The sequence below is a fragment of the Leopardus geoffroyi genome, chromosome D2, assembly GCF_018350155.1.
Source record: "Leopardus geoffroyi isolate Oge1 chromosome D2, O.geoffroyi_Oge1_pat1.0, whole genome shotgun sequence".
Taxonomy (NCBI): domain Eukaryota; kingdom Metazoa; phylum Chordata; class Mammalia; order Carnivora; family Felidae; genus Leopardus; species Leopardus geoffroyi.
Genome location: NC_059334.1, coordinates 56,828,960 through 56,846,660, shown reverse-complemented (window position 1 = coordinate 56,846,660; position 17,701 = coordinate 56,828,960). Strand labels below are relative to the sequence as shown.

Sequence of the window (17,701 nt, the reverse complement as noted above, 5' to 3'; positions counted from 1 at the left end):
GTTAAGATTTTGATTAAGAAAGTCTGGGGTGGGTCCTGGGAGTTGGCATTTATAATAAGCATACAAAGGTATTTAAAAATGTTTTGGTGGTGATGGGGAGGTTAAGTCATACTATACAGCTAAAAAAAATCCTAACAGTAAAAAAAAAAAAAAAAAAAAAAAAAAAAAAAAAAGCATATGCTGAAACTGTTCGTCTGCCATCATCCTGTCCTCTCTGGGTCACTGGTTCCAGGCATAGTGCATTGCAGGCACCTACATATATGCGCTTGTGCTTGAGCATGGGGACAGGCCAGGGACTTCTGCAAGCCCAGTAAAGCCAGAATGGCTGCACCAGGGCCTCTGGGATGTCCGCCCTCCTCCGCCCCTGCCCCACCTGCCATCTCTATGATCTCTACCTGCACTTCCCACTCGAACACCTGCCACATTTTAGCCTTGCTGAACTTGCCCCAGCTCAGCCACTGAGATGCTGCCACAATCGGTGTGCCTTTCCTTTGTACTTCTCTTCACTCAGAAAGGCTTTCTTCCTGTTTTGCTGCCCAGCCCATGCCTATTTGTCCTTCAAGATTCAGCTCAAGTGCCTCCTCTTCCAGGAAGCCTTCTGGCCCTACTCTGAGCGCCACACTCTGGCTTCTCTGCAATTCCACACTCCTTCTTACCAAACTAATCATGCAGAGTGGGCTTTCCTCTTTCTGTTCCCCACTGGACTGGGAGCTCAGGGCAGGCCAGGGCAGTTCTTATTCTCTGTTGAAGTGCCAAGTCCCAGGACAGTGTACGTAATACATAGATACTTAATAGATGGTGTTGAACGAATGCCCAGATGGCAGGCGTTTTGTCTCATTCTTGCCATTTGCAGTCCAGAAATCCAAACTGCAGTGCTCTGCAGCCTCACCCAGGTGCTCTGCTTCTCGGTGCCTCAGAAGGGCTGGTGGAGGTGGAGGAGAGGGCCTTGTGCAGAAAGCTGGAAGGAGGCACTCCCCAGAGGTTTCCCCGGTCACAGGCGGGAGGTGGCCCTCAACTCCTGAGCACGCATGGCTGAGGGGGCTGGAGGAGATGCCCACCACCGGGATGGGGAGACCCAGCCCCAAGTCGCCCCCCCCCCCCCCGCCACCCCGCCATCCCGGGTTGCCCTGACGGTAGCCAGTGGGCTTTGGCAGAGCCTTCCTGGCAAAAGCAGTATGACAAGGCTGCCTCCTCCCCACCCGTGCAGAGGGAGCAGGTGGCCTTGCTGTAGGGAGGGGGCAGGGAGATCCAACAGAGGGAGGGGCCTGGGAGAGGAAACTGAACCAGCAAAGCAGAGTGGGGGTGGGGGGTGAGCGGCTGGCCAGGCGGTTGTTTCAAGAGTAAATGTGCTAGGAACGCTAATGAGCTGCGTTCATTCATGGCTAGCTGCCTCCCAAACTGGGGAGCCAGCCAGGTTCTGGGGTGGAGGAACTGGGGCTAGGAGCCAAGTTGGGGAGCTGCCTGGCTCCTGGGGCAGGGCCTCCCATGACTAGGCTGGCATGGGGAGTCTTTGTCCTGGGTCTGAGGGGGCCCCCTTCCTTCCCTCCCCTTTATAGGAAACGCCAGGCTTTGCCAGGTGGTGACAATTTGGGATTCACTGTCCAGGCCAGTCTAGAAGCTTCTAGGGCACTGGCTGGCTCTTGGGAGACACGGGCAGGGCTGATCTTGCAGCCCCTGCTGGCTCCCACCCCTCCCTCCATCCCATCACCCTACCACTCTGAAGCCCCCAGGGCAAGTGGCCCAGTTAATCAACACTCTCCCTCTTCCCCACATGGGTCCTGGCTTCTGAGGAGCCCTCTGAGGTCACCGGGCTGGGGAGGCACCGCTGGAGCAGAAGGTTGGAAACTGGACATCTTCAACAGTCTGAGTGCCGTCTGTGACAGGCCTACTAAGTGCCAGGTGCTGGGTTAAGTGCCAAAGCGAGGAAATAAGTAAGCTGGGGGGAGAGGCAGGCTCTGCCCCAGGAGGAGTGTCAGGGAAGGAGCCACATGTGTAAACAGCTCCAGCTAAGAGGGGGTAAACAAAGCAGCAGGCTCAGTGGAATGAGGATTTAACTCTGCCTGAGGCAGCTGGCAGGGCCTGTGAGAGGAGGGGGCTGAGCACCCTGCGGAGAAGCAGCAGAAATTGGTGAGGGAGAGGAGTGAGGAGGCCCTTGTAGGCTGGAGTTCTGGTTTAATTTGTGGGAAGCTTCTCTAAGGTCACAGCCCCTGGGGACCCCCAAGAAGGCCCCTTCCCCTCAAGTTGTCATTTGATTGATACTGAAGAACCCATGGCCTGGGATGGAGGTCATGGAGAGCAGTGTGTAAAAACCTGAAAAAGAACTGTCAAAAGCCCATAACACCAGTCACACTAGTTGTGACATACTGGCCACAGTTCTATCTCTGCTATGACAGTGGAGATAGTAAAATTTTCATCAAGGTGGAAAAGAAAAACAAAGCCCTCCCCCCCCCCCCCCAAGTCTTTGGATACCTGGTGGATAAGGCTTTAACCTCGTGGAGACTAGCCATATCCCCCCACGCCCCCCACAAGCTGTATCCATGCTGTGCCTACCCCTGGCACCTCCTGGACCAGCTACCTTTCTTTCTGGTTCCTCCCGAGGGGAAACCCAGGTAGCCAGCTCCAGGGAAGGGAGGTGATTCTGGAACTGCTTAACTGTGTCTTCTTGCTAGCGCCTGTAGGTGGCCGGGAATCAGGGGACGATGGACAAAAGATGTCTGGGTCCTACAGAGAACAAGCAAACCACAGCTGTTCTTGATTTTCCGGAGGTCCTTCATCTTTTCTGGGCTTGAGGATAATTCTCTCCCTCTCTGGATTTCCTGTTCACACCCATGCCCACACCTGTGTCTACACCTGCCTTGGAGTAAGAAAAGTCCCTACCCAAAGGAGGGTAAAGGCTTGGGGGGTCGACATGGGTGGACCGTGGAAGGAGCTTCTCTCCCAAGCAGGCCACCCAGCCCTCTTCCAGCCCTGTCTGCAGTCCTCTGATGGCAGGACCGAATATTTGTTTTCATCTGTCAGAAATGGAAGAATATTGCTGTGAGTGTGGGTTGGACTTCCAACCCCCACTGATACTCTGCCCAAACCCTGCATCCCCACCTGGGAAGCCAGTGTAGCCGACTGGGCAGAAATAACATCTCCCCGAGGAGCAAATGTCCACATTAGGGCCATTTTCATGCCGGAGCAGGTAGCTGCTGTCTTCTCCTCAGACAAGTGGGTTGCTGCCATCTTGGTGGAGACAGGGGAGAAGACTGTACTTAGCCTAGGGCTGTTGTACATTCCGCCTCCGCCCCCCCCCCCCCAAGGCTCTGCCCTCAAAGTCCAAGGCTAAGTAAGGTAGGTGGCTTGGAGAGCTGGGGTGCGGGGCTTCCTTTCACCAAGTATTCACAAAGCAAGTCTGGTGGGGCCTGGGACGCGTTTCTGACGTCGGGGAAAGCATGTCTGTGGCCCTGGGGAAGGGGGTCCGGGAGGCAAAATAAGATCTCCCCCTCGCTCTGGCCCAGCTGCTGGGGCTGCGGGTTCCGAGTGCTTGCGTCTAAGTGTGCACATACTCGCGCGGTGTGTGTATGTGTGTGTGTGTGTGTGTGTGTGTGTGTGTGTGTGTGTGTAGTCGGCCAGGGCCAGGACTGGACAGGTTGAGCGGTGGCCATCCTCCCATCCCCTCCCCCGTAGCTCCCTGCCCGCTCGCGGCGCCTCGGAGGTTCCACCTTTGAAACTGTACGCTGCTCGCAGCAGCCGCCGCCGAGTGGTCGTCGTCGGGAGGCGGGGGAGGGGGCTGCTGGGGGAGGGCGGGGAGGAGTCTGGCCCTGGATGTGTGCTTTTCGATTGATGGATGACTGCCGGGTGGGAGCGAGCGTGCGGGTGTGAGTGTGTGATTGTGCGTGTGTGTGTGTGTGTGTGTGTGTGCGCAGGGTGCGTGCGCGCGCGGGGCCTGCCCATTTTCCTCCTCGCAGCAGTCAGTTGGGAGCTGGAGGGAGGGAGAGAGGGAGACAGACGCAGCCAGCGAGAAACCGGAGAGGAGCCGAGCGCCCTCCGCCCAAGGCGCCCTCCCTCGGTCCGCACACAGGCGCCGTCGCTTGGAGGAGCAAGGTGCCTCCCAGCCCGCAAGGGCATCGCGTACGAGCCCGCGGTCTCCTCGGTGGCGCTGCCCCGGGGCCGCACCTGGAAGCCGCCCCGGACGGGGATGGTAAGCGGCTGCCGCCGTCTGGCACACCAGCGGGACGCGGTGAGGGCACCATGGCGCTGACGCCCGGGAGGGGGCCCTCGGCGGGGCTCGTCCGACCCGAGCTCTGGCTGCTGCTGTGGGCAGCCGCGTGGCGCCTGGGTGCCACCGCGTGCCCCGCCCTCTGCACCTGCACCGGCACCACGGTGGACTGCCACGGCACGGGGCTGCAGGCCATCCCAAAGAACATCCCACGGAACACGGAGCGCCTGTGAGTACGGCCCCCATCCCCAGCGCTCAGGGAGCCCCGCGGTTACCCTCCCACCAAGACGAGTTCAGGGCTGGGGTGGGGCAGCACCGTTGGGGCCCCGGCTCTGTGGCCAATAGACGGGTCAGTGCCTGCCGCGGTCCTTCTTGAGCCAGGAGCCAGCAGCACCCCTGTTTCCCTTTCCCGGGATTCAAAGGGCCCCGGCGGGGCTGTCAGCCCCCATCCTCACCCCTGCACCCTGCCCTTAGCCCTGGCAGGCCATTCCCACTGTGCCAGCACTTGATTCCTACAGGGTGCCTGTGACTTGGTGCCAGCAAGCCTTCCTGGCACTCAGGGGGGAAGCTCCTCGCACTGCCAGGCACCATGTCTTCGTTTGGGCACATGGGGCTTGGGCTGTGGTCTGAGCTGCATGTGTGGACTGGGCTCTGTGGGCTAGCAGGCAGGTGATGGGCCGCAAGATGGGATGGAGTTGAAGTTTCCAGTCTTCCCCTGCCTCCCCATTGTTTGCCCCAGAGCCTTAAGAATTCTTCTCTTGCAGGTGTCAGGCATTGGTCCCCCCACCTCACATCCAGCCATCCCTAACCAAGGCAGACAATGGGACCTGAGGGATTTGGGTTTGGGGCCTGGGGTATATTCCATCGACACCCAGAAAAGGGTAGGTGTGATAATGCTGAGGGGTCGGGAGCCTGGAGTGGAGACATGGACCATGAAGTCATTTAAAAATAATTCATCTTCCCCTGTTGTCTCTTACTTCTAAATTCTTGAGAAAACTCAGCCCTTTCTAGATGGGCTGAGCTTTGTAGGGTGTGTGTGTGTGTGTGTGTGTGTGTGTGTGTGTGTGTGTGTGTATGGATCTATATAATTTGTTTCCCCAGATTCTCCTGCAGAATGTGTGTCTGTGTGAATTCCTAGTACCCGTGGTGTCACCTCAGTAGTGGGAGGTTGTAAGAGTCCCTGTACATGGGCCATGTGTGTAGATTTTTGGTCACATGCAGGGTCTTTGTGCTGCCTGCAGAGGTGACTGCTTCGGGAGAGTATTGAACTGGACTTTGGAGAAGGCTGCCAGCTCCTTTGAAACCTGCCTGCCCCTTCTCCCCACACTCCTGGGCAACTGCAGTGGCTCTCAGGAAAGGTGTACATATCTTGATAACTTGAGCGCATTTTCACAGCTCCCAGCTGGCCAAAGGCAGAAATCTGACCCTGGGGAGAGCTATCTCCTGGATCAAACTCTGTACCAAGGTCAGCAATTAGTGAGGACACGTTTGCCCCAGACTCTTCTTGGCTGAGTCTGAAAAATTCCCATGGAGGTTTCAGAGAATTTGCAATCTAGATGCAATCTAGATGGGAATTGGTGTGTGTGTGTGTGTGTGTGTGTGTGTGTGTGTGTGTGTGTGTACATGTGTGTTGTGGGGCTGCGGAGAGATGCTGGCATGGGGAGAGGTTGGACAGAATCAGGTTTCCTTGGGGCAGCCTGTGCATTACACTGTGTGGCTATGGAGAGGGACTGAGGGTCAGGAATCTGCCCAGAGGACCCCTGAGGTTGCAGGGTCGCCCTCCACACCTGTTTGTCCTGGACCTATTCTCTGTTCCTTTGCTGCATCCACAGGGCATTTTTCTTGCAGCTGTTATGTTGATGACAGCCTAGGTCTGTGACACGGTAGCCCATTGCCTTAGCTTTTGGACCTGAATGCTGAAGTCATCTCATTCCTTGCTTTTTCTCTCCACCTTTAGTCTTGAGGACAGTGTCAGTTTTGGCGTTCAGGAACTCTTGAACTCTTTTGCTATCAGAGTGGAACGGAAGTGAAATTTCCTAATGCAAAAGAGAGTTGGGCCTTCAACTGCTGAGGTTGCTGTGTGACCTTGGGCAAGTTACTTAACTTCTCTGAGCCTTTGTTACTTTCCATCCAGAAAATGGGGCTACTGATGGTTTTTGTGAGGACCGAAGATCATATATGGAAAGCATCTTGGTTCATTATGTTTACTAAGTGAGAGGTATTATTGTGATAGGATCAGGAGAAAAGTCTCTATTGTAATTCAGCAAATGTGTAACAGAGCCAGGAACTACCCTCGGTGCTGAGGCTCCAGCAGGGAGTGAGCAAGTCCCTGCCTTCAAGAGATATACGGGCGAGAGGATCAGGCAGGGGACACATAACTGGAAGCTCTTGGGAGAGGGCCAGGCTGGCAGTGTGATGGGGCTGTGGTGGGGAGCCTTGGGGTGGGAAGCACTCTTCTGGAGGGAAGGGGCTTCTCAGAGGATGGGCCATTTTATTAGCATACTTTGGGACCCAGTAGTGGCTGGGTCAGAGTATGCCAAGCAGAGATGGCAGGCAGCCCAAATAGAGGGAACGTTTGGGCAAAAGGCCCGCAGGTGTGTGTGTGCCAGCCTGATGGGTGAGTGGACCGGCTTTGTCCTGGGGCTGCAGCGTGTCACATCCAGTGGGATGTGACAGGGCTTGAGGTTGGGAAGGTGAGGAAGAGTCAGGAAGTCCTCTCTCTCTCTCTCTCTCTCTCTCTCTCTCTCTCTCTCTGGATTTTTCCTTTGGGGACTTCAGGGATGGAATCCAGGGGTGACTTACCAGGGGGAAGCCGGGGGAAGTCTGGTCTTTGCTGAGTGCAAAACTTCTCAGGCGGTGAAAGCCTGTGCAGCAGGCAGGCCTCTGAAGAGTCATTTGAAGAGTAATAGAACACCCCGAAAAGAGGCCTTGGTGAGCGCCCCGGCAGACCCAAAATAGCTGTAGCAAACGCCCTGTCTAATCGATAGGGGTGTCGTGCAGTGTCAGAGCCTGAGACAGTGGCTTCTGCGGCTGTGAAATTGGGAAAGAGTGCAGCTGTGCCTTCGCCTTTTGTCTTCTGGGCAGTTTCTATGGCAGCTCATGAGACCCGGCAACTTTATGATCACATATCCCGTAACTCTGGGTCCAGGCCTGTCCCCCCAAGTGGGAAGAGATTGGTTTGCTGTGGAGACTTCTGGGAAAGGGCCATGCAGACTCCAGAGCTGTTGAGGAGATTGGTTCAGCCAGAGGGGCTGTGGGGCTGGCGGGCTGCATGAGGCAGGGACGCTGAATAATTCGCTGCAATGGAACAATTAAAATACGGAGTGAGGGTTAGGGGTGTGGTGGAGGAGGCCTGAAAGCTTCATCTCTTTGTAGAACTCAGGCTCAGAGGGACCTAACCACGGCCGCTATTAATTGTCTTTTCTTCTACTCAACAACTTTGATTTTCAGTTGGAGTTTTTAAAAATTAAAACAGTCTTTTAGACTAGAGCGTCCAGGAGAGTGTGATAAGAGGGTGTAATATGCGGGGACACCGCTTCTCCCACCCACCCCAGGCACTTGTATTCTAGATTTGTCACAGATTGCCCTCGTGGGTGCAGGGTGCAGAGACAGGAGAGGCCTGAGGATGCTAAGGCCGGGAAAGGCCCTGGGGGAGGCCCATTGGTCTCCGTTCGCACCTCGGGCCCAGCATGATCTGCTGTTCATTAGGTTTTGGGGGCCTGTTCTCTTGCATCGTGGCCAGTTTGTCCACTGCCCTAGCTCGCCTGCCTGCTTCAGAGGCCTGGAGGGCCCTTGCCTTTTCCTGGTCTGGCCCCCTGAATCTGGAGGCCCCATTCAACGGGGCTGGGTGGGCATGCCCAAGGAAGACTTCCCAGGACAGCCAGGAGCCTGTTTGGAATTCCAAATGACGATTGGGTGGTGGTCATGGAGAGGGGTCAGGGGGCCAGACCACAGCCACGTCTGTACTGTGGTCTCCTGCAGCGGAGACCTGCATTGTGCAGGGGAGGCTGCCTCTAAGTGGGGCTGGCGGCTCCAGTAGCAGGTGCTCTGGGCTTATTGCTGGGCTCTGCATGACCGGTGGCAGGCCCTTGGTGCTGTCACTCCATCTGCTCTGAGACCCAGTTTCCCCATCTGTAAAAGGGACGATGATGACAGCTTTGCAGGTTGATGGTGAGGATTAAGGGAGCGAATGCACGTAGAGGGCCTGGTGGTGTGCTTGGCACAGGGCTGTGTGAAAATGCTTTGTGATTTAACTGGGTGATGTTGTTATTATTATTTGAGAAGCTCAAGCAAAGGTTTGAGGATTCCGGTGGGGCAGGAGAGAGCTTGGGAGGTAAGCACGTGAGTGTTGGGGGTGCTGCAAGGGACTCTTCTGGAGTCTGGCTGTCCAGAGTGCTCCTTCCTTGGACCTGGGCAGCTTTGTCTCCTGCAGTTTGCAGGAGGGAGCAGGGTGGTGGCCTGCAGGGATTCTCTGCAGGGTAGATGGCGTGAGGACATGGCTCTGGAGCCAGACTGCCTGGGATTTTAGCCCCATTCTGCCACTCAGCAGCTGGGGGGACCTTGGACAAGTTATGGGGCTTAATTAATTCATTCAACAGATAGCTGTCTATCGAGTGTCTGCATCGTGCTGAGTGAATAGTGCCGGACAGAACACCAAACCACCTGTCTCTCCCTGAGTTTTAGCCCAGTAAGGGAGGTAGAGATGAATGGCACAATATGAGAATAAACACATAATGGCAAACTGGGGTAAGTACTCTGGAGAAGGCGTGACTCCTCAGCACCCCGTTTCCTTGCCTACAAAGTGGGGACGATAGCAGACCTGCTTGCGAGGCTTGTTGTGAGGATTTAAATGCGACAGTGCTGGGAGTGGCACTTTGCACAGGGCCTAGCACACAGCAAGTGCCCCATAAATGGTAGTATTACTATTGTTATTAAGGTGACAGAATTGCAAGGACATGAAAGGAACTGGGGCACCACTCATTTCTGGGTCCCAGCATGGCCCTGCTCCCTCTTCCCTCACCGTGTAGCCACTGGTGTTCTGGTTGCCCCCGAGAACACTGCCCCTGCCTCCGTGCCCCTCTCGGAGGCAGGGGGCTGGTCCTCGGTGGTCCTGGCTGCCTGGGGCTGTGAGCAGGGGACAGCCGTGCTCTCTGGGGCCGGGTGAAGGGTGGCAGGGACGGGAGGCTCCTGCATTATTGGAAGCAGACAGGAGCTTGGCCTCCAGTCCTGTGCCGGCATTAGCAGCTCGGCAGGGCTCTTGCTTAATGGGATTTTCTCCCCAAATGCTGTAATTATCGCCATACAAATACTTATTACCCAGAGCAGATGACGGCCGGGCCTTGGGCAGTAGCCAGGGAGCTGGGCTGTGCTGGGGGGGGGGGGGGGGTGAGGGGGGGGTGGAGAACGGGCTCCTCTTTTTGATGGAGTTTGCAACCCCCTCCTCTTCTTTCTGGAACCCAGCCTGTGGCGGACAAACAGCTGTTGGGCACCTGCTGTGTGCATAGTGTTATGAGAGGTCCAGAGTGTGGACCCACTCCCCAGGGAGCTTGCAGGCTGGTGGGCGAGAAAGGTCTGTCTGCAGAAGAGCAGGTGTGCGAAGATGTCTATGGGGACTAAAGCACATCGGCTACCGGCGCTGGCTTTGGTGTGAGGATGGCTCAGTCTGAATCCTGGCTCCATCAACTACCACCTGAGAGATCCCCGCTGGCTCACTAGTGACTCCATTACTTCATCTATAAAGTGGAGCCAATGATGGCACTTACCTTGCAGGGCTGAGTTTGAAAGAGATACTCTGTGTAGAGTGTTTAGAGTAACGCTGGGACAAGTAGTCCATCAGCGTCAGAGATGCAGAGACGGGAGTTGGGGTGGGCAGGAGGGGCTGATGGGGTCTGAGGGCTGGGCAGGACCTAGGTAAGGGCCGAGCTGCAGCGAGGGCAGGGGAACCTGGGGCATGAGAAAGTGAGTGCCATACATTTGGGGAGGAGAGTAAGGAGCGGATCCAGCCGGTGGGTACATTCGTGTTGGTGAGTTCTGAGATAGGAGGTTAGGGTAATGGATGGGCACTAGGCCATGGGGCTGGGAAATAGGGAGCCATCAGAGGGAGTGTGTGTGTGTGTGTGTGTGTGTGTGTGTGTGTGTGTGCGCATAACATTTTTTTTTATCAAAACAAATTTTTTTTCTTTTACTATTCAGTGGTGTTTTTTTTTTCACCCTCAGAGTTGTGCAAACATCACTACAGTCCAATTTTAGAATATTTTCATCACCCAAAAAGACTCTTTGGTGCTCCATGTAACTTTCTGTTTTGTTATAATTTCAATTTTGTACAAAAGTTGCAACAAAAGCATAAGGAGCTCCTATATGCCTGTTATCCACATTCGATTGTTCATATTTCCCTGTTTGCTCTATCATATAGTATGCATAGGCACAGTTTTGTTTTTTGGAACTATTTAAGATTAGGTTGGAGGGGCGCCTGGCTCTCTCGGCCGGTGGAGCATGTGACTCTTGGTCACAGGGTGGTGAGTTCAAACCCCGTGTTGGGCATGGCGCCTGCTTAAAAAGAAAACATATTTTAAAAAAAGATTACATTGAAATGTAAGTCTTTCTGCCTAAATAGCGTGGTGTGGATTTTCTGAGAATACGGCCATCAAAATCAGGAAACTGAACATTGCTACAGTACTGGTATCTGCTCCATTGTTCTGTTTGCACTCCATCCGTTGCCTCAACAATGTCATCCGTGGCTCTCGGAAGGTGTGTGCAGGATTACACATGGCATTCACTTGTTACAGCTCTTTAGTCTCCTTTAATTTGGACTACTCAGCCTGTTGCTTTTCTTGACCTTTACAGTTTTGAAGAAGACAGGCCAGTTATTTTGTAGAACGTCCCTCCGTCTGGCTTCATCTGTTCCATCCTCATCATTATGCTCAGGTTATGCACTTCTGGCAGGTTATGCTACGTAAGTGGCATTGTGTCCTCAGTGGGTCACGTTGGGACGTCAGTTGCCACTGGTTTTAGCAGCCATCGCTGAGTCACTTCTAGCATCCTCATTGCTTCTCTGTGTATCAGCTGGCATTCTACCGCAAGAAAGAACTTGGCCTTTTCCTCCATCTGTTTGTCTGTTTATAACAGGATGGATTCAGGATTATTATTTTGTTGCTTGGGTTGTTCCCATCATTATTTATTTGGACGCTCAGAGTGTGTCCCACGTTTGGGGGAGCCCCTTTGGGCTGCCCCTGTGTCCTTTTGAAAAGACCCTTTGAGCACTTACCCCAGGGGTTTTGAGTGGAGGCTGACAAGTGCAAAGTAGTGTTTTACGACATCCTGTTGCCTGGCTCTGGTGTGGAGGGGGAGACCGGCTGTGGCGGGGAGGCCACTTGGTTATGGTCACTGTGGTTTCTGGCTTTTCCATTGACAGTGGTTTCACTGCCACTGCTGTGATTTTATTCTTAAAACAAAAATGTGAACAACTTGTATTTTAAAATAATTTTAGACTTACAGGAAAGTTGCAAAAATAGTACAAATACCCTTCACCCAGCTTCCCCTAATGTTTTCTTTTCTTTTTTTAAAGATTTTATTTATTTTATTTTTAATATTTATTTATTTACTTACTTATATCGAGAGAGAGAGTGTGCATGCAAGCAAGGGAGAGAGGCAGAAGGAGACAGAGAGAGAGAGAGAGAGAGAGAGAGAGAGAGAGAGAGAGAGAGAGAGAATCCCAAACAGGCTGCATGCTCAGTACAGAGACCGGCGTGGGGCTTGGTCCCATGATCCTGGGATCATGACCTAAGACGAAATCAAGATTCAGATGCTCAACCGATGGAGCCACCCAGGTGCCTCAGATTTTGTTTTTAAGTAATCTCTACACCCAGTGCGTGGCTCGAACTCACAACCCCAAGATCAAGAGCCGCGTGTTCTACTGAGTCAGCCAGGTGCCCCTTCTTCCCCTAATGTTAACATCTCTCTTACCCATAGCGTGATGATCAAAATTGAGAAATTAACATTGGCACAAGGCTATTAAGTAAGCTACACACTTTATTTGGATTTCACCAACTTCTTCTCTAGCGTCCTTTTGCTTAAAAAAATTTTTTTTTTCATGTTATTTGTTTTGGGTGGGGGGAGAGAGACGGAGAGGACAAGTAGGGAAGGGGCAGAGAGAGAATCCCAAGCAGGCTCTGTGCTGTCAGGACAGAGCCTAATGTGGGGCTCAATCCCAAGACCCATGAGATCGTGACCTGAGCCAAAATCAAGAGTCAGACGCTTAACCGCCTGAGCCCCCCAGGTGCCCCAGGGTCCTTCTTCTATCCCAGGGTCCAGTCCAGGATTCCACATGATGTTTAGTTGTCATTTCCCCTTAGTCTCCTTCAGTCTGTGACAATTCCTTAGTCTTTTCTTGCTTTTCAGGACATGGGCACTTCCGAAAAGTACTGGTAAGTTATTTTCTGGAAGGCTTTTCATTTTGGCTTTGTCTGATGCTTCTCCCTGATTGGATTGAGGTAATGGAGTTTTGGCAGGAATGCCGCAGGGATGGTGTGCCCTTCCCAGTGCATCCTGTCAGCGGTAGGTGACACTGATAGGTCTCATTGCTGGTGATGTTAACCTCAATCTCTTGGTTAAGACAGTGTCTGCCTGTTTTCTTCCCTGTGACATTACTGAATTCACATTTGCTGTTAATAAATATTTGGGGGAGATACGTCGAGGCTGCCATAGACTTTTTGTCCTCAAATTCTTACCTACTAATTTTAGCATCCGTTAATGGATCTTGCCTACAACCATTATTATGCAATTTTGATTTTCTATTTCCCTCATTCCTTCTACATTTATTAATTGGAATTCTTCTGGAAGGAAGAGCACTTTATTGCTTTTTAAGAAGCTGGTTTGTTTGATGGGTACCTTGGGTTTTGAGTTTCCTGAGGGCAGGGCTGTGTCTCATATATCTTTGTAGTCCCATTGTCTGGTAGGTGCTCAAAAAAGATGTGTTCAATGAGTTGTTTTTTTTTTTTTTTTTTTTTTTTTTTTTTTTTTTTTTTTTAAGCATGTAGCAAGACGTGGGGTGCCTGGCTGGCTCAATCAGAAAAGTATGTGACTCTTGATTGAGGGGTTGTGAGTTTGAGCCCCGTGTTGGGTGTTACAGACTACTTAAATTAATAAAACTTAAAAAAAAAGTTTAACAAAATAAAAACATTTAGCAAGACATTTTATGGTTCTGATCTTTGCTTTAGAAAATAGAGTCATCATGGTGGGCTGAATAATGGTCCCAAAGATGTCCCTGTTCCAATCCCTGGAACCGTGAATATGTTGCCTTACATGGCACAGGGGGTCTGCAGATGCAGTTAAGGATCTTGAGATGAGAGATGATCCTGGGTTATCAGGGTGGCCCTGACATCATCACAGGGTTCCTGTAAGAGGCAGGAGGGACAGCTTCAGTAGGAGATATAACCATGGAAGCAAGGGGTGGGAGGATGGGGGAGGGGCCATGAGCCAAAAGGGGCCCCAGAGCTGTAAGATAATACATATGTGTTGTTTTAAGCCCCTAAGCGTGTGGCAGTTTGCTATGGTACCAGTGGGCAACAGCCACAGTCCTCATGGAGTTGAGCCACAGGGGCCGAGCCACAGGAGGAAACAGGACTGGACCGAGGCAGGAAGTACAGAGAGAGCTAATGAGAAGGTCATGGGGCCCTAAGCCTCCAGCCTGGGGGAATGATCTTGGGAATGGAGTGAACTTTCGGGAGGGTGGCTGAGCCGGGAGAAGAGAACCTGGCTTCTACTTCTGTTTGAGTTGCCAATAATCGGCTACATTTAAAAGGTGACCTTAAGGGTAGGGGTAGGGGATGGTTACTTTGTAGAGTATGTGGACTGGAGAGACAGTTGGGAAGGCCTCCTGGGGAAGAGGTGGAACAGAAACTTCAACAGGAATAAGGATTTCCTGGGTTGGGGGGCAGTGGTTGGGCCTGGCTGCTCAGTTGGTAGAATCTGCAACTCTCGATCTCAGGGTTGTGAGTTCGAGCCCCACATTGGGTGTGGAGATTACTCACAAAAAATAAAATCTTAAAAAAAAAAAAAAAAAAAGAATTTCCTGGGAAGCTGGTATAAAATGCAGATTCCGAGACCCGTCCCCGAGATGTTGATTCAGTAGGTTTTTGGCAAAGGCAATTCAGGCGATTCAGATGCAGGAGGTGCCCAGAACACATTTGGAGAGAAGCACTGGGTTTCCTGGTAAGGAAAGTGCATCCTCTGAAGACTCATGAGACTTGACTTTAGCTTCCGCCCACGGTAAGATGGCAGGAGGTGATGTGGGTGAAGGTCAAAGGTACTGACTTCCAGCTATAAAGTCAGTAAGTCCTGGGATGTCAAGTACAGTATGGTGACTGCAGTTGATAATACTGTATTCCAGGGGTGCCCGGGGGGCCTGTGGGTTGAGTGTCTAACTCTTGATTTTGGCTCAGGTTATGATCTCACAGTTTGTGGGATTGAGCCCCACATCGGGCTCTGTGCTGATGGCTCAGAGCCTGCTTGGGATTCTCTCTCTCTCTCTCTCTCTCTCTGTACCGCCCTCATCCGCTTTCTCTCTCAAAGTAAATAAAATAAAATAAATGCTGTATTGTATATTTGAAAGTTGCTAAGAGAGTAGATCTTAAAAGTCCTCATCACAAGAAAAAAATGTTGTAACTATGTGAGGTGACACATGTTAACTAGACTTACTGTGCTGATCATGTTGCGATATATACAGGTATCTAATCAATGTGTTGTACATCCAAAACCAACATAATGTTGTATGTCAATTATATATCTCATTTAAAAAAAAAAAAGAGGGGGCACCTGGGTGGCTCAATCGGTTAAGAGTCTGACTCCTGATTTCAGCTCAGGTCATGATTTCATAGTTATGGGATTGAGCCCTACATCAGGCTCTGCGCTCACAGCACAGAGCCTGCTTGGGAGTCTCTCTCTCTCTCTCTCTCTCTCTCTCTCTCTCTCTCTCTCTCTCTCTCTCCCCCCCTTACCCCACTCTCTCTCTCTCTCAAAATAAATAAATAAACTTTCAAAACAGGGGTGGGTGGGTTCAGGAGGAAGAGAAGGCAACAGGGGAGGAGAAGGTGGAGAACAAGAGCTCCTGGCTGGTTGTGGATCCAAACCTGGCCAGGTGGTTCTTGGCCACGCCGGAGAAGGAGTTTGGAGATGGGGAGGGGGCTTCACCTGGGAGAGCAGACAGGCTGCCTGAGGACAGCTTCTGGACCTGTGGTGTGGGTCACTGGCCAAGCTGGGCAGCCGGTTTCCTGGGAGAAGTGGGAGGCAAAGGCAGGTGGTTGGGAGTGAGTCAGCCGTGAGGAAGTCTGCGGGAGGGGAAAGCACGCAGGAGCGCTGAGGGGGAGTGGGCTCGGCAGTGTAGGGGCAGATGGACCGGAGCATGGAGGGCTGGGGGGCGATCTGGAAATGAGGAGCCAGACCCTTGGGGATGGGGAGACAGGTCAGAGAAGGAGAGCAGCAGCGGGGAATTGTGATGGGGTCTGTGGTCACCACGGAAAGCCCCCAGCCCGGGCCAGGCTTAGAGCCCTGCTTTACCCTCCTCTGCCCTTTTCTGCTCACAACTGTCCCTGGAGGAAGCTATTATCGCTGCTCTGCTGAGGAGGGGGTTGGAGAGGCGTACCATATGCCTGGGGGCACAGACGGCTGCTGAGCGGGGTGTCTAGGGTCCCTGAGCCTTGAGGCTCTGAGATGTGTTTGTGTTTAGTCTTTAAAATCTGGCTACTGCACCACGCATCTTAATAAGGCCTGGCTTCTTTCATTCATTCACTCATTTATCCGACGTTCGTTCAGCACCTGTGAAACCCCTGTGAGGGCTTAGCCCTGGAGCATGAAGGCAAATTGGCCGCGATTGAGTCCGGCCTGCGCATGTTTGCAGGGTGGGCCCAAGTGCAGGCCGGCACAGGGAGGTGTCCAGCCTCGGGGTGGGGGTTCAGTGAGCAGAGTGGGGGGTGGAGATGTGGGGAGGTGTTGTGGGAGGACTCAGCGTCAGAGCATTAGCTGGTGGATAGCCTCTCAGGGGCCTGAGGTGGGCAGGGCTGTGCTTTTAGGACTAGGCCCCAGACCTGGGAAGGGGATTGGTGAGGGCAAGTCCAGGCCTTGGTAATGAAGAGACTGGTGTGCACTTCATGCCTCAGAACAGAATACACCATGGAATGGGGGTTAACAGCTGGGCCCTGACCCCCTCACACCCATTAGAAGGGCTGCTATCAAAAAACCAGCAAATACCAATTGGTGGTGAGGGTGTGGAAACACCCGGGTGTACTATTGCTGGGAATGTAAAATGGTGTAGCCCCTCTGGAAAACATTCTGACGATCCTTCAGACAATTAAGCAGAATTACCAGATGATCCAGCAAGTCCACGTCTGGCTATGCGGCCAAAGGATTGAAAACAGGCTCTCAAAGATATTTGCACATGTTCGTAGCAGCATCATTCACAACAGCTAAAGGGCGGAGGCAGCCCAAGCGTCCATGTACAGATGACTGGGTAAACACAACGTGGTGCACACACACAGTTGGAATATAATTCGGCCTTAAGTAAGGAAGGAAATCCTGGCACATGTTGCAACATGGATGAACTCTGAGGACATCAATGCTAAGTGAAACAAGCCGGTCACAAAAAGACAAATACTGTTATGATTCCACTCATATGGGGTACCTGAAATGGTGAAATTCCTAGAGACAGAAGCAGGATGGTGGTTGCCAGGGTCAAGGGCACAGGGAGGGATGGAGAGTTATTGTTTAATGGGAACAGAGTTTCAGTTTTCCAAGATGAAAAATCTCTTGAGGTCTGTTGTTCAACAACGTGAATACACTTAACACTACTGAACTGTGCACTTAAAATGGTTAAAGTGGTAAGTTTTATTATGTGTATTTTATTGCAATTAAAAAAAGAGAGAAAGAAAGATCTGGGCTCTGGAGTCAGACATGCTAAGGCTTACGTCCTCCACCTACTTACCAGCTAGCTGATCCTGAACAAGTTACTCAAAGGCTTTATGCCTCAGTCTCCTCATAATGTGAGCCAGATGCTCTCGTGAGGCTTAAATGAGTTGGCTTGGTTGTGATCGTATAGATATTTCTAGTATTCGAGCCAAGGAAGCAAGATGGGTCCCCAGGAGCCTGAGGCAGAGTGCGACCAGCAGCATCTTTGTCCTGGCATGGGGCCCCTGACTACTCGTCCCTGGGGCTTCTTGACTTCTTGTATGCTGGAGGGCAGTCCCAGCACTTGGTACCAGGCCCGTGGTCTCTGCTGGGGCAGGAGGTGTTGGGGGAGCCTCCTGATCATGACCCACTGATGCCTGAGGATTGTGGGCAAGGCTCAGCCAGCTGGTGGGACTGCGTGCCGTGCTTGGGCCGAGTTATGCCAGCAGCAGCCGGGCTCGGTGGGCAGGATTGCTTATCAGCCTATTTTCACTCTATTCAGTGAACACCTACTGTGTGGAGGGGGCTGGGCATACAGCAGGGAGCAAACCAGATGTGGCCTCT

At 52.4% G+C, this 17,701-nt stretch overlaps 1 protein-coding gene across 1 annotated transcript in view; it reads left to right on the top strand.

The window, feature by feature from the left end:
- Positions 1–3,831: 3,831 nt before the first annotated feature.
- The window catches only part of SLIT1 (slit guidance ligand 1), a 174,302-nt gene continuing 160,432 nt past the window's right edge, over positions 3,832–17,701 (top strand). The window contains exon 1 of the mRNA XM_045438409.1: positions 3,832–4,430. Within this exon, the coding sequence (XP_045294365.1) occupies positions 4,234–4,430 (197 nt within the window). The 5' untranslated portion in view covers positions 3,832–4,233. The remainder of the gene's footprint in view (positions 4,431–17,701) is intronic.